A 24,246-nucleotide genomic window follows, 5' to 3' on the forward strand; every position below is an offset into this window, starting at 1 on the left:
CTTTTCTCCCCCCTACCTACATGTACTTCAATCAATCACCTAATCAAACCTACATGTACATACAGTACTACCTTAATCATTCGGGGTGGCAGGTAGCCTAGTGGTTAGAGCATTGGACTTGTAACATAAAGGTTGCAAGATCGGATCCCCGAGCTGACAAGGTAAACATCTGTCGTTCTGCTCCTGAACAAGGCAGTTAACCCACTGTTCCTAGYCRGTTATTGAAAATAAGAATTTYTTCTGAACCGAGTTGCCWYGTTATATAAAAGGCTAAAAAAACTAAATGTATCACCCCAACTACCTCCTTGTATATAGCCTCTMTATTGTGTTACTATTTCATTTTTATCTATTTGTTCATTTTCTTACTTTTAACTGCATTGTTGGGAATTGGCTCGTCATAAGTAAGTAAGCATTTCACGGTAAAGTCTACACTTGTTTTATTTGGTGCATGTGACATTTCATTTGATATGGACCAATATGTTACTGGGCTTAATTACAGAGAGGAAAATTATATCTGTCGGCATAATTTTCCCCCCATTCATTTTGGAGTAGAATGTATTTTTAGAAAGTCACCAGAACCTCTACATTTAATTTTTTMGGGGCCTCATGACCTTTGCCACCACTGACAAATATATCCCGGTAGGAAAAATTAAACAATCATAGATTTGTTTTGTTGTTTAAGCTTGGACACTTCAAATTAAGTGAAAACGTTARGCCTATGTGTTTAAAAAGGAAAAGGCACTCGACAGGAATGTCATCATTTGAGCATTACACAGACATCACATGCGATTTGGTTATGCAGAAATGGTGCAAACAGCTGCCAATTACATCAGTTTATTAATTAAGAGCGTGCAGTATGCGGTCTTGTCCTTTCACATAACCAAATCAACTATGGACTATCAGAGACTGAGATGTGTCAAATACATCTGGATTTTTTAATAAACATATTTATTTTTGAAACACATGTCCCTTCCAGTGAGACTTACTGAACTGGCCATGGTTTGTCTGATAAATAGAGGCTGGCATGCCGGGCCCTGGTGGGACACTGCAAGGCGCTACCTCTTCTTTTATCTCTTCAACTTTTGGACCTGCTGGATCTGAAGACACTTTTCTGAGGAGAAAAACAAATTTGCAAAGACGACTGTGAAATAAATGTATTGCAGCTCTATTATTCTACACTTTAATTTAAAGTAATACCTGTATGGCTGTCTTCTGGGGGTAATCTCTCTCCTGTTGTGTGCATTAGAAACATCTTCGTTTGAGTTTCTGTCCTCTGATTTTGCGCTCCTTGTTGCTACCTGGGAAATTAAACCTTCCATTAACAGTTGATATGTCTGGCTTATATGCAAGTTAACAGCATCAGTCATCTGGAGACTATGCTTAGGGATGATGGACATCTGCAGATCATAACACTTTGAGGAATGTCTATCTCCATTTTAAATACCTGTGCTAGTGATGATAGCGAACCACTGCTGCCCTGCTCCTGCATTTGACAGGCGTTGCTTGCCATGATAATCGTCCTATAAAAAACAAAAAGGCGGGCAAATTAATGATTGGCTAATTCAAGTTCTTCGGTTTCCATGTCACTAAGGACCTATTATGGTCCTAGCAAGTGGTGCTAGCAAGGTTCACAATAGTCAACCATATTGTTTCCACTTTCAAGCTATCCTGTCCGTTGGCATGCTCAAGGTGGTGGTGGTGGCAGCTAAAGCTAGCAACCTAACATTACAGTTAGGCCACTGGATGTTACATTATTAGATTGGTACCGTCGCTAGCTAAGTAAKAAGCTGAATAAGCAGTAGTTAGCTATTTACTAACTTAGCTAGGTAGCTAGCCGGGTAGTATCGTTTTTTRCCGCTAACTTACCAATAGATAGCGAATGCAGCCACTGATTAACGTTAAATCACTGATTACGCCGCGAATGGATGGTCTGAGAACCAATGCACACGTAACACCACGTCAGCTCTGATGCAGCTGAAATCTGCGAGGAACTCAATGGCGTCCTAACCAAATTCGAAAAGTACTGCGAATATAAATTACTTTAGCTGGCTGTGAACGGAGTCTAGGTGCGTTGTTGACTAATATGTGGCTAACTACCTCAAAATTAATATAAACAAATATCGCTGTCGATTAGAGTTAAATGGAAATTAACCGTATTTATTTAAAAATCATAATAGATCGTACGCGCGCGATGCATATCATTTAAAGTGTTTTTGATTGGACAGAGCTAACTTTCTTGGAACGTTGAACTCCTGCCGCCYAATCCCCATCCCAGTCAAACTGCTCACCCGATCTACCCTGTAACACCCATTCAGTGACTGTTTCACATGGTTGAGATTTGTCCGATCCGGAAGGCTCATCACCATTCAGGTCTGTGTTACTTTGTTACCACTTGTCCGTAGCTACTGTAGCTAAGCCTACTACTTGTAGCAGAGTATCGATCGACACGTCAATTAATAAAAGTGAGTAGCGAGCGACATCTGGTGGTTTTAGGTCAGTAAATCGACCCCTTTGGCTACAGACAGACTTCCCACCAACWCAATACTGCCAAATATTTGTATAAGTATCTGTGAGAGATTGTTACATGAGATTACAATTTATATCTAACTTTGAAACTAAAGTACATATAATGTAATTCAGTCTAATTGTAATTGAATGTTGTTTATGTGCTAAGAGTATGTTATGTTCATTTTCAACATTTTGGGCAGACAGGTTCTAAATTGTAGATGCATCTCTGGATCTCCTAATTTAATAAAAATGTGCCTCTAGGCAAATACATTACATTGACACAGTGTAAAATCAAATATATGTGTATTTCGTGTAAATGTAATATGTTATGAATAGAACCTAAATAATGAATTAAGCAATGAATACAGTCACAGGTAAATGGCGCTGTATTCGTAACACTGCCTCGCGTTCCTTATTGCTTTTATAAAACTGTTACCAACATATTAAAGTAACAATGAATTACATATTTTCATTAAAAGTTATTTTGATGAGTCAATTCATACAATTTCATTCTTCCACCAGAAAATATAGTCCGGACAAAAATCTGGTTTGTTCTTTTGGTCATGTTGCTACAGACGCGAAGGCATTCATGAATTATTTTTGCATCGTTGCTATGCAAAAGGTTTTGTCACAGAAAGAACAATGAGTCAGATATTTCACCGGATGTATACATGTGAAGCATCCGGTTGGCGTTTCCACTCACTACCAAATATGGCCAGTGTTCGGCAGTGGGAGAAGATGGATTTTGGCAAACATTCTGCAAATTTTCTCATCGATGAAACATTTGATCTCCAATTTTTATGTTTCCAAAACTAGAATCGGTACCAAACAAAGTGGACTGCGTTTTGTAGACTTTACCCGTTGAAAAAGTTTTTTTAATAATTTTTATTATGCAAATACATGCTAGAACGAATCAATTTAACTAGSTCTGCCAACCTCCTTGCTTGTTCTGCCCACTATGATGAATTTGCTCCCATTGGAAACGACAGGCTCTGCTCTATCTTGGGTTAGTTATAAAATTATTTGCACTGGTCGTCCATTCTAAACAAAATGGTTGCTATGCAGGCTGGATKAAGTTATTGTCACTCGCTAGCTAGTCACTCACGTCAAACAATGAACCTGGAATGACAGTACACTAGCTTTTTCGTTTGTTTGAGCTTTTTTCTATTAACAATTACTTGGATACTTCCATGATATTGACGTTGTTGCGTGATGGCTCAGAAAAAGTTGTCTTGTCTCCTCTGGGCACTGTTCACTCTATGTATGGTACTAAGAGATATTAACCCCGGCTGTACCAAACGAAATGTTAGACTGGAAGCAAGGGGAAATTATATGCGAGTTGAGATCAATACAAGAGATGATTCTGACAGCAACATGAACATGATAWTCTCATTGAASGCGCAMTGATACTTTTCAGATGGAKCTGTTAGCAGGCATAGGTGTGTATTTGATGACCAATAGAGCACGGCTTGGAACTCTGCTCGTCCAATCAGCATCCAGGAGCCAAACAACAAGTTTTATACAGTATACAGTGTGACACAGTCAATATTCAAGACCACTTGAATGACACACAATTTTTWAAGTAGACTGGTTCTTAACCCTTCCAATCATACGAATAATAGTCTAGCGTATATATTTTAGTATTTGTACTTCACATCTTGCATTTGTACATCTGAAGAAATGTACATTCGTTTTCATACGCATTCCTAAACGACTTTTTGCTCTACGTTACAGCTCCCTAACGGTTACCCGTAGTTGGTGCCGACACCATTACAAAATAGGGATGTTCTTGCCTTACAATCTTGTTTTTTTTTATAGGTGTTTGACTCGACGCCCTCTGTAATTGTGACTTTTATTAGATATACATGTTTTCATTGTGTACGATACACATTTACCTTCTCTGTTATTATTATATTAAATGCAAATAATTACTACTCCAATACAGTACACCCTACAGCTGATACAATGGTATTTTCCATAAGGTAGGGTAATGGAGAGCTGTAGCTAAGCGAAAGCGATCAAGCCTGTGACAGTGAAGAAACTTGACTTTTATTAACACATATTGGTTAGAGGTATGTATATATTGGAAATCTTCACGTAACCTTGTTGACATGTTTCTGTAAACCATGATACTGTGATGTAGCGTGTTGTCAGTGCAAATGTATTGAAGTCGCAGCTAGCTAGCTAACGTTAGGAAGCTACCCCAAATCGGTCGCTAGTTAGAAGTGCCAAGCTTTAACTGTATCTCTAAGCTAGCAGCTAGCTGCTATACCTAGCTAGATATTTTGGTGCTTCTTCCTAGCTACATGGTTAGTTAGTACATTTAAGACATTGTTCGAGAAAAAATATGACTGTTTGATATCAATGAGTAGCTAACTAAGCGAAATAGTTATGTCTGGAACATGTAGCAACATTCTGCGAAAGTGACAAGCTAGCTTGAATGACGAATGGAATGGATAGCTGCAAGCTAGCTAGCCAGGCCTAAAAAAAAAAAGTATTGCGGGATATCTAACGTGAGCAGTAAACTCCTCTTGCTACCTGTGACAGTTCAACTCATGTCATGAATGACTGAATATTGTTAGCATATATCATTGCTGATGTAGTTAGCTAGCAACGTTGGGTAACATGATTACTGATTATTCTAGCGAAATGCATTGTTTGTCAATTAGTTTTCTAMTAACAGCCCGTGAATTTGGTGGAACAGTCGATTTTATTCCCTTTTTAACGTTACATGACACATTTGTGATATGGCTTTTAGTTTAAGTTGTTACATTAACTGTAATTTGTTCAATTAATGTCATTAACCTTGTTATCACAACACAATGTTTGAGATTGTAAGTGCAAACAGTACTTCTAATCAGAGTTAATATCATTATGCTACAGGCAGATCAGTAAATGATCTGTATTTCCAATTATTGTTTAATTATTGATACATATTATGTAACAGTTTATCCAATTTGAAGAGGAAAAATACCATTCATATTCGCAGTCTGATGTTGGACTGATTAAAATTGGAGTGTATATTAACTGATTTGACAACCATACATTATTCATCTGCTCTAATAATTCTCAAATAGTTTTCTCCAATATTACAGTGCTGTGCAATCACACCAATAACTGTTATTTCCCCCTCTTTATCTCAGCCTGAAGAAGAAGCCATACGATGTCCTTGAAGCCGCGGGTGGTGGACTTTGATGAAACATGGAACAAGCTACTGACGACAATCAAGGCTGTGGTGATGCTTGATTATGTGGAGAGGGCCACATGGAATGACAGATTCTCGTATCCTTTCCGTTTCAGCTCTACAGATTTTTTTTTTCTTTTTTCCGATAATGAGTTCCTGAACTGTCTTTTTTTTTGCGTTTTAGTTTGCCTATGATTTAGGAGGCAAAAATGCCACTGGTCTGTGCTTACGTAGTCGAGCCATTAAAACAAGCCAAAGTTAACTTTGGGACATTTTCAAGTTCACGTGTCACTTTTTAAATAGAAAATAATGTCTGCGTGTTTTTCTTCTTCAGTGTTACATATGAATGCGTTTGACTCCTTTACTCTAAAATCAGTGACATCTATGCCTTGTGTGTTGCTTACCCAGAGCCTCTGGGTGAAAAGTTGTACACAGAGACCAAGGTGTTCCTGGAGAACCATGTCAGACAGTTGTACAAGGTAAATACGATTCATCATTTGGGGGAAATATATTTGATCTGTTATCTACTAAATGTTAGTCCATTAAGCTATTGATTTCACTTGATTCAGAGAAATTTCCCATTGCWTAACATTGGATAGCCTAATAGCTGTATTTGTAGATTGTCTGCTTTTCATTGAGGTGCCAAGGTATTAAACTTATATTCTTTGTCTGTAATTTCAGAAAGTTCTGGAGTCGGAGGAGAAGGTTTTAGTTATGTACCACAGATACTGGGAGGAGTATAGCAAGGGAGCAGACTACATGGATTGCTTGTACAGGTAATATCCATCAGCCTTTTTATGAATGTTTTGATGAATCCCGAGGAATAGGAGAGCCAATACACCAGGCTTGACTAAATCTGAAATAATACAGACTATCTTATATAAGTTCAGTCTTACTGTAAGCCTTATCTCTCCTATTGTTTAGTGCCAGTAAACATGACTGTGTTTTGTAGGCGTTTTCCACAGAAATACGGTATGAGGTGCATGAGCACTGTAGTTACTGTGGAGTTCAGTCCTTCTTGCTTCTCCCATAGGCTCCCCACATTATTGGGGATTGTTACCTTGAAACGCTTGTCTTTGAAGTGCCAACAACCATTGACTGTTTCTGTGCGTGTCCTCTCCATTTGAAAATCAATACCCCATAGAGGTATTGGATCTATTTTTACAAGTGCACTTGGGCGGGTAATGTGTTTGTGTGTGTGTGGAATCTGATAGTACTGTAGTAGAGTACTGCTATTGTGTAGCTGCCAGCACTTATCACCCAGTCATGTCTATTTCCTGACCTACCCTGCCATTGTCACCTTATATAAAGAACACTGCCTCTTCTACAATTTAGGCTAAGCTACATTTTCTCAGGTGCAGATATTTTATATTTCAAATTGGTAGATGTTTTGGGAAATGTAAGACTTTGGCTACCTCACCACTGTGACAGCTTTAGATATCATCATTTTCTACAACAAGCTCCTCATCAATTTGAGAGGTAATTTAGCACGTTGTCATCCCATAATTTTGTATATATGAATTTGAGTTCATATCGCTTCTCATCACTGTCCTGCTGATGCTAAGTGGACAGCACAGCTGTGAAAACAACTTGTAGATAGTCTGACTGCCATCAGAGCCAGCATTTCTGTCTGCTATCTCTCTGTGGCCTGATAGGCCCTGGGAACTTGGCCATTCACACACTAGTGAATCTGTAGAGACCTATGGGTCGCCCATAGTGAGCTAGTCTTACCAACACTTTGGTAAAACTCTAGATAAGAGTTATCAAGTGTTATTATTTTAATATGATGTTGTGTAATGTACTTTCTCTCCCCTTTTTCTAATGTAGGTACCTCAACACACAGTTCATCAAGAAGAACAAACTGACAGAGGCAGACTTGCAGTATGGCTATGGAGGGGTTGACATGAACGAACCACTTATGGAGATAGGAGAGGTAAGTCTCAATCATATCTTATTACTTACATTCTCAGTTATTCAGTACAAATGTCACAATATATCAGTTTGCATTTCTGAGTGCTTACATACAATATTATGTGCTCATACAATTCTCCTTACTGTAATTTCAGCTAGCACTAGACATGTGGAGGAAACTGATGATCGAGCCCTTGCAAGCTGTTCTGATACGGATGCTGCTGAATGAAGTCAAAAAGTTGGTTCTTGGTTTATATGTACAGTAGTTATTGGTTCAAATGTGCACTATGATTATACAAGGCTAGCATTGGAGGAGAAGCTCTTGAGGTGAAATGCACAGTTCTCGTATTTAGTGATTTGTTATTGTCATAATGACTTGGCCTYAAGGTTCGTTTTTGTGAAGATAAAGAAAGAACCTTTTGCTCTGTTCTGACATATAGTATTGTTGTAGCAGGCTAATCCAGTTTAGGTTATTACTGTTAGGRTATTTATTGAAATGAAATTGAAAACCACAAGTCACCTTTTACTCTTTTAATTCAATTATTTTGCAAGACACATGTAAATGCTCAATGGAAATGGAGTCACCCCTAATGGAGCGTGTTCTCTTCCAGTGACCGGTGCGGCGAGGACCCTAATCAGAAAGTAATCCATGGMGTTATCAACTCCTTTGTTCATGTTGAACAGTACAAGAAAAAGTTTCCTCTCAAGGTGAGTAAGCATCTGTCATATGTTGGTTTCTAGATATTTCTGGACAGTGGTAATTTCTGTTTGCTCTATAGCCTGTTTTCCCACAGTGAATTATTTCCTTTTAAGTTGTTAGCTTGGAGTCGATAGTCTTGAAACTCGTTTTTCTATATAGCAACAATGCCGTTGAATAATTGAAACTGTTCATGCTTGCTTTTGTTAATGAATGTACAGTATACTGAATGTCCATGCCGATGTGTGTGTTCTCTAAACTCACTCGTYGCTTTTCCTATGTTTCAGTTTTATCAGGAWATCTTCGAAGGGCCATTTCTGACGAAAACAGGAGAGTATTACAAACAGGAAGCRTCCAATTTACTGCAAGAGTCCAACTGCTCACAGTATATGGAAAAGGTAAGATGGCTGTAGTAAGTCCACCTAATAGAGATCCATAGTGCTCTATGAATTATAGGATCTCTATGGTCTAACTGTTCACAGTAGCTTTATGGAAAAGGTAAGATGTCTGACGGACAGGTAGTGTAGTTCACTTCCTTGTTACCCGCTGCTCTCTGTTTTATTCTTTGTACATAGAATCCAAGGGCTCTACTGTTCTCTGTTGTGACCCTAAGAAATACTGTTGTCTCATTGGAAGCATGTAGTCAAACCGTTGATGTTCGGGTATTATAAATTATGAATRCAGTTAAATAGTGGGCCCTTTCATAGCTACAAATGGATATTGTGTATTTTGCTGTGTGTTCTTGGTGTTAGTTTATCAGAGGCTCGGTGACTCTTGGAGCAGCTGTACACAGGCATTGCTCTGCTGTGAGTCTGCGGAGACCCATGGAGCAACAAGCTGTAGCACCGTCAGAGTTTAATCTGTGTATTACTGTTTGACTGACTAACTCTAGTGAAAAGAGATCACAGACAGTCCCTTACATTAGCTAGCTAACTCGCATCATGGCTGCCGTCTGGTGTGTCTGAAATGGCACCCTACTCACTATAAACTGTAGTCCACTACTWATGGGCTTTGTGGYAAAGTAGTGCACTAWATAGGGAGWAGGGTGCCATTTGGGACTTGGCCTCTGTTCACGAATGGACCTGTAAATCGGTGATCTGATAGCCCTTTAACCAGGATAAACACCACACTGGCTTTAAAAGGCAATGGGGCAGTCGGCAGTGTGTAGGAATGTCTGGCCATCTGTTGTTGTGCTGAGCGTGACTGAAGTCCCTATAAATGTGATATGCCTCGCTCGCTGCCCTGGCCTGCGGTTCTCATGTCCAGACCAGCCTAACGCGATCAAACTGAGGAAGCTTTCTGTTTCAGAAAAACCCTGCCGCATTAGCGTTCCTTTAGCTGCTTTTAGCAACYCTAGTATTTGCACACTAGAGTTGCTAGGAATTAGCTTCCAAAAAAACAGAATAGTGTGCCGGAAGTCAACGTTAAATAACACTTAATTTCAACTTACTCTGCTGATCTTCCATAGGGTTGGGCCTTATATAGGGGGGAAATTGATACAAAAACATCTAATAGAACATAAATGAAAGACTTTCCAAACGGGCGTCTGTTGTAGACCCATTTCCTCTCTACTTACCTCATGTCAAAGTAAAAGTCCTGAATGTGTGCCATATCGGCACTAAAAAATAACTTGTGGGGGACATTTATTTTTGACATGATGTAAGCAGAGAGGAACTGACCTCACCTAGGAACTGCATGGGTCTACAGCAGATCCACGTTTGGAAATTCWGTTTAATTATACGTTCCATTTGATGTTTTTTTGGCAGTCATTCAGCCCTATTGGGCCTGGGCCAGTTAGCAAGTAGCGTCTTTGACATGTGCATAATTAACTGTATTTAACAAATTAATCAATCCAATGTGTTCCCTTCCCTCCCTGACTCCACCTAGGTTTTAGGACGGTTGAAAGACGAGGAGGTGCGATGTCGAAAGTACCTGCATCCCAGCTCCTACGCCAAAGTCATCCACGAATGCCAGCAGAGGATGGTGGCGGACCACCTGCAGTTCCTCCATGGGGAGTGTCAGAATATCATCCGCCAGGAGAAGAGAGACGGTCAGTCAGGTTACAGGAGCGACGGTCAGTTTGTTTGATACTAATAGATCCAGGGGCTGGCTTAGACTGTATTACTGTAGTTTGATGGTCAGTCTGTAGTTTGATGGTCAGTCTGTAGTTTGATGGTCAGTCTGAGAGTTAGGACAGTCTCTAAATTAGATGGTCAGTCTGTACTTACACTGAACAAAAATATAAACGCAACATGCAACAATTTCAAAGATTGTACTGAATTACAGTTCATATAAGGAAATCAATCCGTTTAAATTCATTAGGCCCTAATCCATGGATTTTGATGGTCACAAAATCCATGGATTTTGATGGTTACCTTTTTTTTTTTTAAGTTAAGTGCGTGGATCAGAAAACCAGTCGGTATCTGGTGTGACCACCATTTGCCTCATGCAGCGCGACACATCTTAACATAGATTTGATCAGGCTGTTGATTGTGGCCTGTGGAATGTTGTCCTACTCTTCAAGAGCTGTGTGAATTTACTGGATATTGGCGGGAACTGGAACATGCTGTCATACATGGAGATTCAAAGCATCCCAAACATGCTCAATGGGTGACATGTCTGGTGAGTATACAGGCCAGAACAGYGACATTTTCGTCATCAAGGAATTGTGCACAGATCCTTGCAACATGGGGTTGTGCATTATCATGTTGAAATGTGGTGATGGTGGCGGATTAATTGTACAACAATGGGCCTCGGGATCTTGTCATGGTATCTCTGTGCATTCAAATTGCCTTCGATTCAATTGTGTTCGCTGTCTGTAGTTTATGCCTGCCAATACCATAACCCCACCGCCACCAGGGGGCACTCTGTTCACAATGTTGACATCAGCAAATAGCTCGCCACACAACGCCATACACACTGTCTGCCATCTGCCCGGTACAATTGAAACCGGGATTCATCCATGAAGAGCACACTTCTCCAGCGTGCCAGTGGCCATCGAAGGTGAGTATTTGCCCACTGAAGTCAGTTACAATGCCAAACTGCAGTCAGGTCAAGACCCTGATGAGGACGACAAACATGCAGATGAGCTTCCCTGAGACGGTTTATGACAGTTTGTGCAGCAATTCCTTCAGTTGTGCAAACCKATAGTTTCATCAGCTGCCCGGGTGGCTGGTCTCAGACGATCCTGCAGGTGAAGAAGCCGAATGTGGAGGTCCTGGGCTGGCGTGGTTACACATGGTCTGCAGTTGTGAGGCCGGTTGGACGCACTGCCAAAATTTCTAACGTCTCGATCACACCGACAACGTCATTGCATATCCAATGGAACGCTGCGTTTGCCTTGCAGCATTGTGTTACAGAGGCAGTGCGTTCTGTGTGGTGCATASGCTGGATTTATCGAWTGTATGCATCGAACTGTATGTGTAGACGGCTTGACAGAAATGGTAGTAGAAGGTGAATGTTGAACTTTTGTTGCACACACATCCAGATGATGCTGCATATGATTTTGCGCAAAGACGCTACTGGTGTGAACAATGCATAAAACAATTTGAGGCGGCTTATGGTCAAAACATTTCTCTGCCAACAGCTCTGGTGGACATTCCTGCAGTCAGCATGCCAATTGCATACTCCCTCAACTTGACATCTGTGGCATTGTGTTCTGTAACACAACTGCACATTAGTGGCCTTTTGTTGTCCCCAGCACAAGGTGCACCTGTGTAATGATTATGCTGTTTAATCCGCTTCTTGATATGCCACACCTGTCAGTCAGGTGGATGGATTATCTTGGCAAAGGAAAAATGCTCACTAACAGGGATGTAAGCAAATTTGTGCACATAATTAGAGAGAAATAAGCTTTTAGTACGTACAGTTGAAGTCGGAAGTTTACATACACCMTAGCCAAATACATTTAAACTCAGTTTTTCACAATTGCTGACATTTAATCCCAGTAAAAATTCCCTGTTTTAGGTCATTTAGGATCACCACTTTATTTTAAGAATGTGAAATGTCAGAATAATAGTAGAAAGTGATTTATTTTAGCTTTTATTTCTTTCATCACATTCCCAGTGGGTCAGAAGTTTACATACACTCAWTTAGTATTTGGTAGCATTGCCTTTTAAAATTGTTTAACTTGGGTCAAACGTTTCGGGTAGCCTTCCACAAGCTTCCCACAATAAGTTGGGTGAATTTTGGCCCATTCCTCCTGACAGAGCTGGTGTAACTGAGTCAGGTTTGTAGGCCTCTTTGTTCACACACTTTTTCAGTTCTGCCCACACATTTTCTATAGGATTGAGGTCAGGGCTTTGTGATGGCCACTCCAATACCCTGACTTTGTCGTCCTTAAGCCATTTTGCCACAACTTTGGAAGTATGCTTGGGGTCATTGTCCATTTGGAAGACCCATTTGCGACCAAGCTTTAACTTCCTGACTAATGTCTTGAGATGTTTCTTCAATATACCCACATCATTTTCCTTCTCATGATGCCATCTATTTTGTGAAGTGCACCAGTTCCTCCTGCAGCAAAGCACCCCCACAACATGATGCTGCCACCACCGTGCTTCACGGTTGGGATGGTGTTCTTTGGCTTGCAAGCTTCCCCCTTTTTCCTCCAAATGGACATTATGGCCAAACAGTTCTATTTTTGTTTCATCAGACCAGAGGACATTTCTCCAAAAAGTACAATCTTTGTCCCCATGTGCAGTTGCAAACCGTAGTCTGGCTTTTTTTATGGAGGTTTTGGAGCAGTGGCTTCTTCCTTGCTGAGCTGCCTTTCGGGTTATGTCGATATAGGACTCGTTTTCCTGTGGATACAGATACTTTTGTACCTGTTTCCTCCAGCATCTTCACAAGGTCCATTGCTGCTGTTCTGGGATTGATTTGCACTTTTCTCACCGAAGTACGTTCATCTGAAAGGAGACAGAACTCGTCTCCTTCCTGAGCGGTATGACCGCTGCGTGGTCCCATTGTGTTTATATTTGCGTACTATTGTTTGTACAGATGAACGTGATACCTTCAGGCGTTTGGAAATTGCTCCCAATTCTGGATGAACCAGACTTGTGGAGGTCTACAATTTTTCTTCTGAGGTCTTGGCTGATTTCTTTTGATTTTCCCATGATGTCGAGCAAAGGGGCACTGAGTTTAAAGGTAGGCCTTGAAATACATCCACAGGTACACCTCCAATTGACTCAGGCTAATTGACATCATTTATCAGAAGCTTCTAAYGCTGTGACATCATTTTATGGAATTTCCCAAGCTGTTTAAAGGCACAGTCAACTTYGTGTATGTAAACTTCTGACCCACTGGAATTGTGATAGATTATTTCACTTTTAATTCAATGTGTCTGTCTGTGAACAAATTACTTGTGTCATGCACAAAGTAGATGTCCTAACCGACTTGCCAAAACTATAGTTTGTTAACAAGACATTTGTGGAGTGGTTGAAAAATGAGTTTTAATGACTCCAACCTAAGTGTATGTAAACTTCCGACTTCAKCCGTATTGAACATTTCTGTGATCTTTTATTTCAGCTCATGCAACATGGGACCAACACTTGTTGCGTTTTATAATTTTGTTCAGTGTAGATGGGCAGTATAGTTAGATGGTCAGTCTGTAGTTAGATGGTCAGTCTGGTAGCTACTAGCTTATAGATCCAGGGGCTGGCTTAAAGCCAGTGTTAATTAAGCACAGGTCATCCTTTCTTTGGCGATTGAGCAGGCTYTATTTGACCTGGCTGGCTAAATCCCATATGTTTCTGGCCGATTACCATAGCAAATAGCTATCAGATTTCAAATTGACCATAGAACATCCAGCTGTGGCTGACTGAAGAGCTCCATAACACCCCCGCCATCTCTTCCTCTCTCTCCCCCCTACAGACATGGCTAACATGTACACCCTGCTGCGAGCCGTGTCCAGTGGTTTACCTCACATGATCCAGGAGCTCCAGGTTCATATCCACGACGAGGGCATCCGAGCCACCAGTAACCTCTCTCAGGAAAACGTACGTCACATCTCCACCAAGTTATCACTCTACATTATCAGTATGCATGATCAGATGATGTTTTTATATTTTACATTATTTTACAATACAAAACATACACTAACAGCATACAGACTCACACCAACATCAACGACATCACACCTGCCCAGACCCACCTGCTCACACCCCCATCTCCAGCGCCCGCATCACTCTCCGCCTCATGGCCTCAAACTGCACCATTTTGTTTCTCTGTCACCCACACACTTTCAACATTTAAGATAAGAAAGCATTTGACCTTTCCATTGTGTTAATTATGGAGGATTGGTTGATTTCCAGTTTTTAAGTATACATTTTTTCACGATGATTGGCAAGAAAAGTATCGTCCAATCCTTCGGTATCTCACTGCACCCTCATTTGCCATGTCTTATAATATGCAGACAGACGGATTACATTGTAATACTTCTGACAGWCATCTTTCAAACTGCGTCCGTAACTTTTGGAAGAAGTTCCTAGAAGTAATGGATTATTGAGTCATTATTAGTTTTCCACTTAAGACATGACTCTGCCATTGTGCTGTACAATTTGGGAATGTAGTATCTTTTATAATARATTCTATACATTKGTTTTATACTGGATTAAGCATACATTTTTTGTTAACTGTAATTTCGTAAGTTATGTTCCAACCTCAGTTATTTTTACATCTTGGTTCCAATAGTTCATCTTTTTTTTTTTTTTTGTCAGGCTCTCTGCAAGGTTTTGCATATCTAACCTTTCATATGTGTATCCTTTTCTGACTCCAATATTTGACTCGGATGATCATTATCATAAACCTGATATGACAAGAATAACCAGTAACCCGTCTCAGTAAAACGACAGTCCTAGATGGGTTGTTTTGGGGGCTTAAAACACTAGCTATACGTGATCAKGATTATCAATAACTCACGGCTAACACACACACACAACCCTTTAAACCCCCTATGCTCCTTTAAATCCCCTCTTTCAAAGTCACTGAGGTCTCTTRTAGCCATGGTAGTCAAAATAATGGGCAACTTGGCATTTTTATACATGACCCTAAGCATGATGGAATGCTAATTGRCACACCGTTACCATATTTCTACAATTTATCTTCTTAAAATGTGATTTTAACCTTATCCACACTGTTTACCTTATGCCTAACCCTAACTGTAAATTAAGACCAAAAAGCAAATTTTTGTTCAATTTGTTTTAATATAGGCAGTTTTGACTAATGGAAACAAAGCACCTGCTTTCAATATACTTTATATCCCTGATTTACTCAGGTGTTTCCTTTATTTTGGCAGTTACCGGTATCTGATTATATCGCTAACATAATATAACAGGCCACTGCTAAACCTCCTGTTGTTTCATTTGGTTCCCTCCCCAGATGCCAACCCTGTTTGTGGAGTCCGTGTTGGAGGTTCACAGTAAATTCGTTCAGCTCATTAACACAGTGCTGAATGGGGATCAGCACTTCATGAGCGCACTTGATAAGGTATTATCATTATGACTCCCTGGCAAAATCACAATGTGGACACTAGACCGTTAATACCAGTAGGTGGTGGCAGTGAGATGTTTGTCTTCACTATAGGATGTGCTTCCAGATTGTTCCTCACTCCCTGCGGGAAAMAATCAAGTTTGTATATATGAAGGCTCTTCGTTGGTTAAATCATAACTGTTAACTCTTGGTATAAATTGATGTCTAAGCTGTAGATGTACTGAAACTGAGGATGTAAAATGACTGCCTCGTTTGATCCTCCCCAGGCTTTGACGTCAGTGGTGAACCACAGGGAGCCCAAATCCATCTGCAAAGCACCTGAACTGGTGAGGCTCATTCATGACACCTGAGGTTTGGACATGTGTGGTGTTATAAGATCATACCCTGGTAATAGACAAAGTTAAAACCCTGTGCACAGCAGTGGGTCTAGATCTCTACTACTTTACCTGTGTGTTTTTTTATTTTTTGTTTTTTTTAGACCATAGTAATGTCTGACCATGTGGTGTTTTGCTCTTTATCCATATAGCTCGCCAAGTATTGTGACAATCTGCTGAAGAAGTCTGCAAAGGGAATGACAGAGAACGAGGTGGAAGACAAGCTGACCAGCTTCATTACCGTGTTCAAGTACATAGATGACAAGGACGTTTTTCAAAAGGTAGCTGGCAGACGGGCATTAGCGTCATTATCTCACATGACCAGGGATATCGACTGCTAGTATGGCTGCTTTTTATTCCTTCCAGACTGAATTTGTGATTCACTAAAGAGCATTAAACAAACAGATGTTTTTTTTTATTTGGAAGCTGAGATAATGAATTGGTGTTTTGTTTTCAACTTAATTATGTTTTTCACTCTCTCTTTTTCTCTCCCTCCTTTCTTTCTTTCGCACAGTTTTATGCAAGAATGTTAGCAAAGAGGTTAATACACGGGCTGTCTTTGTCCATGGACTCAGAAGAAGCCATGATCAACAAACTAAAGGTGAAATAAGACTCTTTTCAACTTTAGCAGGCGCCAGTTAAGGTCTTTCTTGCATAAAGTAAGCTTTTTCCAAGACCGAAAGGCTTCTGACGTGTGGGATAATCTCCTGTTTCTGTAGCGGGAAAAACRTTGACGTACAAGTACACTCCCTGGACAAGATGCTAACGGAATGCCAATAATTCATGCCATAATTAAGCATCACTCTCTAAACTGTCAGTTTTTCTCTTTAAAATACTTTTCCACATAACTCTCAAACCAACCCTAAAGCAGTGGTATTTAGTCAGAGTTGCGACACCTAGTGCGATCGTAGGGGAACTGCAGAGGGGTAGACAAAATAAAAAACGTTTATAAAAAAAAAATAATAATAAGTTTCTATAAAAAAAAATTGTCTATGGAACAATATACAAATGTTTTTGAGAAAGATTATAAAAAATAAAATAAAAAATTGGGTAAATGTATTTTTGGTTTATTTTAATTTTAATAGGAGATCAAGATGTAATGAATTTAAGGTTATTGTTGATGTAAAAATTTTATGATTTTATGGGTCATGGGTCGGGTCGCGAGAAATTCTTGATGGGAAAAATGTGGTCATCGCTGAAAGAGTATGAATATCACTGCCTCCAAGACGTCCTCCAGTGATTTTTTTTATTTATTTTTACATTTACTGTTGAAAAGCGATATTTCAAGTATAAATACAGTAAAGTAAACGCACTAAATGGTAAAAATTTTGTTTTTTTGACACAACTGCAAACTTCAAGGAGTAGACATTCAATGAGTTGGTCTTATGGGAATCCGTGATGTCATCGACCTCCCCTTGAGGAACAATAGAGGAGCATTAGAGAACAAAAGAGGAAGGCCCCTCCCCCACACACACTTCTCCCTCTCCCCTGTATCACCCTGTGAACGCACTCTCCCCCCTGCAGCAAGCGTGTGGCTACGAGTTCACGAGCAAGCTCCACAGAATGTACACAGACATGAGCGTCAGCGCAGACCTGAACAACAAATTCAACAACTTCATCAAGACCCAGGAATCACCGGTCGAACTGGGCATCAGCTTCCAGATCTACGTATTACAGGTGAGAGGTGGTTGTTACTAGGGCTGGGAATTGCCAGGGACCTCGCGATACGATATTATCACCATACTTACAGTAGGTCCTGGTACGATTATTGTGATTATCACGGTTCTATATGTATTTCGATTCGTTTTTCCAAACATATTGCTCACTATATGAATGCTGCAGAGAGACGAGAGAGCATGATGAAAATGAGTTTTGATCAGTCAGGGAAATTAAGTGCTGAAAACATGTTGGCTCACTATTTAAAAAGATTGAGAACAAGCTATAGAATGAAAAATACAGGTGTTTTAAAATGTATCCCCCCCAAATCAGTAGTTGTTACTGTCACATCATAGAATAGAATAACTTTGTTTTTCCTGAGAGGAAACTTCTGGAGTGGTGTTTTTTTTTTTTTTTTTTACATAGGCTAGGCATACTTGAGGTTACACATATAACACAAAACAGAGGACAGAGTGGACAAATGACATCATAGCCATTACCAATAGTACAACTGGACTCCCTGCTAGGAAAGAAAACACCAATGTGTTTTTTTCCCCAATAAATTGGTTGTTGTGTCAGTACTGTGAAACAGGGTAATTGGTGAATTATCTGTGGTTTTTAAAGTCGTTTTTAAAGATTAGGCAACTTCAGGCACGTTTGCTGTGAGAAGCTCAATGACTATGGTGGTGGAGATATCTTACCGTGTGTGTCTGCGCGCGTGTGTGTCGTCTCGTTGCAGGCAGGAGCCTGGCCCCTCACGCACGTCCCCTCCTCTACCTTTGCCATCCCACAAGAGCTGGAGAAGAGTGTTCAGATGGTGAGTAGTGGTTCAGGAGACGTGGTTGTTTAGAGAGGGCCGTGCCCATAGAGATATAACCGTATCTTTCTGTGGTTCCCAAAGATTACACATGGCTGTTCAACAAAACTGCAGATGTTAATCTTATGTCATTCTGACATGATTGTTTTTCTCTGCAGTTTGAGTTGTTCTATAATCAGCACTTCAGCGGGAGGAAGTTGACCTGGCTGCACTATCTCTGCACAGGTAGAGACACACACACACACGTATATACAGCAGATGATGGTAGTACAGAAACCCAGTGCAAAAGATGTGGAATGTTTAGTTGGCAGCAGTTGGGAAGAGGTTGGTCATTTGAGCCAAAGGTGAGAGTTGTTACTAGGAAACCATACACAAAATGTATAATTTTACCAAATATTTAGGAAAAGGTCATCATTTCATTGAGTATGTGAAGGAAGAAACAAAATGGAAAAATTGGTAAYCAAGTTAGGTCCAAAAAACAGATTTTCACCAAGTCAAATTAATTTGTGTTAATAGGTTTCAAGATGCTTGAATCTAAGTAGATCWTTTTAAGATTGTTCTATACATCAGTTGGGGTCTCTATAAGCTACAATATGAGGTACTTAACCTAGCATAAAAGTGCATCCTTCTAGCTGTGGGCTAATATAGTCAAAATGTTTGCCTTGGCGTAAGTTGATCCAATGGCATGTTGAGCAAATTTAAGTGTTTTCTTCCCAGGCGTAATGGCACATTGTCGCTGGGACATGAGGTAACAAGGCCTGGCCTATGTTAAAAGTGTGAAGAAAAAAAAAGTGCAGTGTTTGTTAGGTGTTAAAATTATTAAAAGACAAAAAAGCGATTGCATTGTGTTTGGGAAGTATAATATTTCATTCAGTACAGACATTTGAAGGGGGCTTAATTTACCCTGTCCCAGGGCTCAACTTACCCCATACCCGAGTAAGTTGTGCTATGAGACCACTTTTTTTTAGACAAGCTATGTTTTCAAAACTCTAATGTTTACATGAATTCGGATTATGTCCAGGGATGCACAACATCCTGAAACCTATGTAGATATCTTTGTTAGAAAGAATACTATATTTCCATTGACAGAGTGATGCTGAATATAAACTGGCTCAACTTACCCCCCACTCTCCCTACCTTATGTTTCACTGAAACTGAAATCGCATCCATAGCTCAACAAGAGTAACAGGGTGAGACTTCTGTAGTCTGAAATGGATTGTCTGTATGCACTGCAGGGCGTTTTATCCCAAATCAGGGTGACACTACTACAGGCCCATGTTAGAGAGGCTTGGATTCTACCTAACACTGAGCTGCACCTGGCACTGCTACTACATGATCCATGAAATCACACAGCGCTAAGACCGTGATGACTCCTTCAAACATTACAACAGCATCCCCACACAAACACTGCAATTAATGGATTGGAACTAAATCCCTCTTTGCAGTTACAAGAATACCCAGAGAACACAGGATTGGGGATTACTTTTGTCTGATTTCTCCTTGGTTTTTCTTACATGCTGTTATCAGTAGGTGTGGCGAATTAGATGGTGGTATTGATATACAGCWTTGGTGGTGATGATAATGATTGGCACCCCTCTTCTTCAGGTGAGGTGAAGATGAACTATCTCTCCAAGCCCTACGTTGCCATGGTGACCACCTACCAGATGGCGGTGCTGCTGGCGTTCAACAACAGTGAGACGGTGTGTTACCAAACCAACGTGTTTAGTGGAAATGGGCTGTCTTAACTGTGCCTTAACTAAGTAGTTACTTAGATCACTATCATATCCTAACAGGTAGGCTACAAGGAGCTCCAGGACTCCACCCAGATGAATGAGAAAGAGCTTCAGAAGACCATCAAGTCCCTGCTGGATGTCAAGATGCTCAACCACGACTCCCAAAAGGTCAGGGGTCAGGTGTCAGCAGCCACAGAGTCACCCGGAGATCTGGAGTCAGCAGGGTCTTCTTTATTGGTTAGGAGGATTTAAAAGTAGCTCATCTTGGCATTTGTGTTAATCCTCAGTCCTTTTGGATACTCTCATCAGTCAGCGMGTAACTATTTTTCTCGTCTTCAGGAGGAAATCGAGGCAGAGTCCACATTTTCACTAAATATGAGTTTCACCAGTAAAAGAACGAAGTTCAAGATCACAACGTCAATGCAGAAAGACACACCACAGGTACAGTACCCTATACCCTTGATAGCTCATCCAACAATGCAAACACATCTGCTGTCAATATGTCTGCCTCTGTGTAAAGCCCTATTTCTGTGTTTCCAACCCTGCAGGAGATGGAGCAGACGAGGAGTGCAGTGGACGAYGACCGCAAAATGTATTTACAAGCTGCTATAGTGAGAATCATGAAGGCACGCAAAGTGCTCAGACACAATGCCCTCATACAGGAGGTGAGTTTTAATGTCTCACACGTCCAACCATGTACAGGGGATCGACACACCCTCGTAAAACTGACTATCCTACCGATCCTCGACTTCGGCGATGTCATTTACAAAATAGCCTCCAACACTCTACTCAACAAATTGGATACAGTCTATCACAGTGCCATCCGTTTTGTCACCAAAGCACCATATACTACCCACCACTGCGACCTGTACTCTCTCGTCGGCTGGCCCTCGCTTCATACTCGTCGCCAAACCCACTGGCTCCAGGTCATCTACAAATCTTTGCTAGGTAAAGCCCCGCCTTATCTCAGTTCACTGGTCACCATAGCAGCACCCACCCGCAGAACGCGCTCCAGCAGGTATATTTCACTGGTCACCCCCAAAGCCGACACCACCTTTGGCCGCCTTTCCTTCCAGTTCTCTGCTGCCAATGACTGGAACGAACTGCAAAAATCACTGAAGCTGGAGACACTTATCTCCCTCACTAACTTCAAGCACCAGCTGTCAGAACAGCTTACAGATCATTGCACCTGTACATAGCCCATCTGTAAATAGCCCACCCAACTACCTCATCCCCATACTGTATTTATTTKTTTATTTTGCTCCTTTGCACCCCAGTATCTCTACTTGCACATTCATCTTCTGCACATCTATCACTCTAGTGTTTAATTGCTATATCGTAATTACCTCGCCACTATGGCCTATTTTATTGCTTTACCTCCCTTATTTTACCTCATTTGCACACACTTTATATAGACTTTTTCTACTGTATTATTGACTGTATGTTTGTTTATTCCATGTGTAACTGTGTTGTATGTGTCGAACTGCTTTGCTTTATCTTGGCCAGGTCACAGTTGTAAATGAGAACTTGTTCTCAACTAGCCTACCTGGTTAAATAAAGGAGAAATACAAAAAATAAATAAATAAAAACACAAGTTACTGTACACACGCTGTACAGYCGCCTGAGATAGAGGGAGACACTAGCCTGGTCCCAGATCTGTTTGTGCTGTCTTGTCAATGGCCAAAGGAGTTTTCTACGCCGCACCAACAGATTTGGGAACAGGCAAGGGAGATACAGGTTGAGACATGGGAATGGAGAGATCCAATGGTTTCCCCGAGGGCACAGCTCTGTCTTTCCCCTGCCAGAGGGAGCACTGTGTCCTCCCTGGTGTGCCTCTCTAGCCTATGTCTCTTCCTGCTGTCTTCCTGTGTTGATGTTCTACTTTGTTGTCAGGTGGGTGAATTCCTTCCCTGATGATAAGATACTGTTATGCCATCTGTGAGTCGAGAACCCAGAACAGAGAGATGTGTCYGGATGGAATGAGTGTCTCTCCTTAGGGATGATGTCAGAACACGCCTGCGGACTGGAGAGAGGGCCCCTTGCTCTCAGCTGTCACCTCTTTCTCCCTTGCTCTCTCTCATTTACTSACTCACTATATTCTTTCTTCCTAACAACACACCACATCCAACCGCTGTTTCATTTTTCTGTTTGTACTTTAATGGTTCAATATTTGTTATTTCAGTCAAAGCACATAATGAGGGCATACGTGACTGCTTTWGTGGCTTACCTTTCCCACCACATATGTACCCCTTCTCTTGAGCAATCACATACTGTTCCATGCTTGGAACACCTCTCCATGGAGAGATTGGTACATAACCGAGATGCTGGTTGCCCGGGGCCAACCTGTGATGTGGTCTCTAACTCCTGCATGTGTTCTCACTGGTCATGGGGCAGTACGTGATTGTGCAAGAGAAGAGATGTATTATCACTAGGTGCGTGAGATAACTGAGCACCGCTCCAAGGGAGGTTCTGTAGCAAATTGAACGGAAGACGAGTGTATCAGAACGGCCTTTCAGTACAGACTGGATTTCTTTACACATCCAGTAAACCTCTCATAGTGAGCTATGGCTTTACAGACAATTCCATTGGGCACAGCTGTACTATCGCAAGCAAAGGCAGTTAAGGTTTGTTTTTGTTAATATCCAGCTGGAGAAATAAACGGCATGCTGCAACAGGAAAAATAACAACAAAATGGAATCCGGAGGGAATGTTCACTGCGTTGACGATGGATCTATTAACCAASGACAGAGTAACGCAGCTTGTTAATTTCTCTCTCTGCCTGTTTATTTCTCCACTCAGGTCATCAACCAGTCCAAAGCCAGATTTAACCCCAGTATCAGCATGATCAAGAAGTGCATTGAGGTGCTCATCGACAAGCAGTACATCGAGAGGAGCCAGAGCTCTGCAGACGAGTATAGCTACGTGGCGTAATGGCGGGATAATGGTGTATAAGGCCCCTACCRCAACCAACTGCTGGCTAAGCAAAGAACGACAGGGGCCATTCTTCATTTATTTTTGGGCTGTCGCTGTCTCGCATGCTCCTATACGGAGGGAGGGATGAAGCAGGTCTGTGGGCCTCCATCTTGGAAACAAACAAAACTGTTCAACCCAGACACCCACCGAGTCATGACACCCTCTGGCCCCCATCCCCCCCCTCATCTGATTTTATGCTGTTTACAACATCACCAGTGCCACGCACCCATTGCGTCAATGGAAAATGCCTGTAGGTATCTGAGCGCAAAGCTGATAATACATTTTTGGTCGACTTAGCTGAAAACAAAAAAAGAATGGGGGGGGAAAAAGCGAGTGAGCTGTGACATTGACAAAAATGTTAGAGACTAGACGCGGAAAACCATGCTTTCTTTTCTCACGTTTGCAGTTGTTTTTAAATGTATCGAAGTTTAAAAAAAATATTGTAATAAAACSGTTAAACTGATAATTGTATCTACTTTCAAATGTAAAGAAAAAACAAATTGAGGTGACAAACATGATCCTGCTGCTTGTCAAATAAATAAATAAAATACTGCGGGTTTTTGGTAAATATTTCAAAGGAGTGTGTATGGATCCGTGTGATGAAAAATGAACAGGATGGATGTATTCTCTTTAATACCAAAGCCTACCTCCAGGGGGAGTGCAAGGGGACACATTATTATTACTTACGGAGTTACACATTGTTATGTCATTTACAATCCTGTTTTCTTGTATTCCAATGCTGTTGATTGCTTTATTTGTTAATGCATAAGACGAGAACCAGGGTCCACTGGTCACAACACCTGACCAACCAGTAGCTCTGCCCAAGGACCAGTGAGAAGATCTACGGCCGTATGTATCAAGCATCTCCGAGTAGGAGTGCTGATCTWGGGTTAGGTAACTCTTGTCCA

At 41.0% G+C, this 24,246-nt stretch overlaps 1 protein-coding gene and 1 long non-coding RNA gene across 3 annotated transcripts; one reads left to right on the plus strand and one right to left on the minus strand.

The window, feature by feature from the left end:
- Positions 1-929: 929 nt before the first annotated feature.
- Positions 930-2,399, minus strand: LOC111973081 (uncharacterized). Its single transcript, XR_002878517.1, has 4 exons — positions 2,289-2,399; positions 1,445-1,520; positions 1,198-1,298; positions 930-1,111 (listed from the first exon to the last, which is right to left on the minus strand). It is a non-coding gene; the product is annotated as an uncharacterized lncRNA (long non-coding RNA).
- Positions 2,400-4,260: 1,861 nt separating this feature from the next.
- LOC111973082 (cullin-2) lies at positions 4,261-23,890 on the plus strand. Of its 2 annotated transcripts, none has more exons than XM_024000271.2 (22): positions 4,261-4,580; positions 5,652-5,790; positions 6,069-6,171; positions 6,374-6,468; positions 7,520-7,625; positions 7,759-7,841; positions 8,215-8,311; positions 8,588-8,698; positions 10,188-10,374; positions 14,169-14,293; positions 15,675-15,782; positions 16,052-16,111; positions 16,312-16,440; positions 16,674-16,760; positions 17,684-17,836; positions 18,555-18,632; positions 18,791-18,857; positions 20,238-20,332; positions 20,426-20,602; positions 20,705-20,806; positions 20,914-21,030; positions 23,165-23,890. In XM_024000271.2, exons 2-22 carry the CDS (start codon positions 5,672-5,674, stop codon positions 23,294-23,296), a joined length of 2,331 nt encoding a protein of 776 aa, XP_023856039.1. In that variant the 5' UTR covers positions 4,261-4,580; positions 5,652-5,671; the 3' UTR covers positions 23,297-23,890. The 2 variants fall into 2 exon arrangements, with proteins under 2 accessions (XP_023856039.1, XP_023856040.1); XM_024000272.2 differs by having other exon boundaries at positions 10,188-10,350.
- Positions 23,891-24,246: the final 356 nt, after the last annotated feature.

This window comes from Salvelinus sp. IW2-2015, linkage group LG14 (assembly GCF_002910315.2).
Source record: "Salvelinus sp. IW2-2015 linkage group LG14, ASM291031v2, whole genome shotgun sequence".
NCBI classification, from domain to species: Eukaryota; Metazoa; Chordata; class Actinopteri; order Salmoniformes; family Salmonidae; genus Salvelinus; species Salvelinus sp. IW2-2015.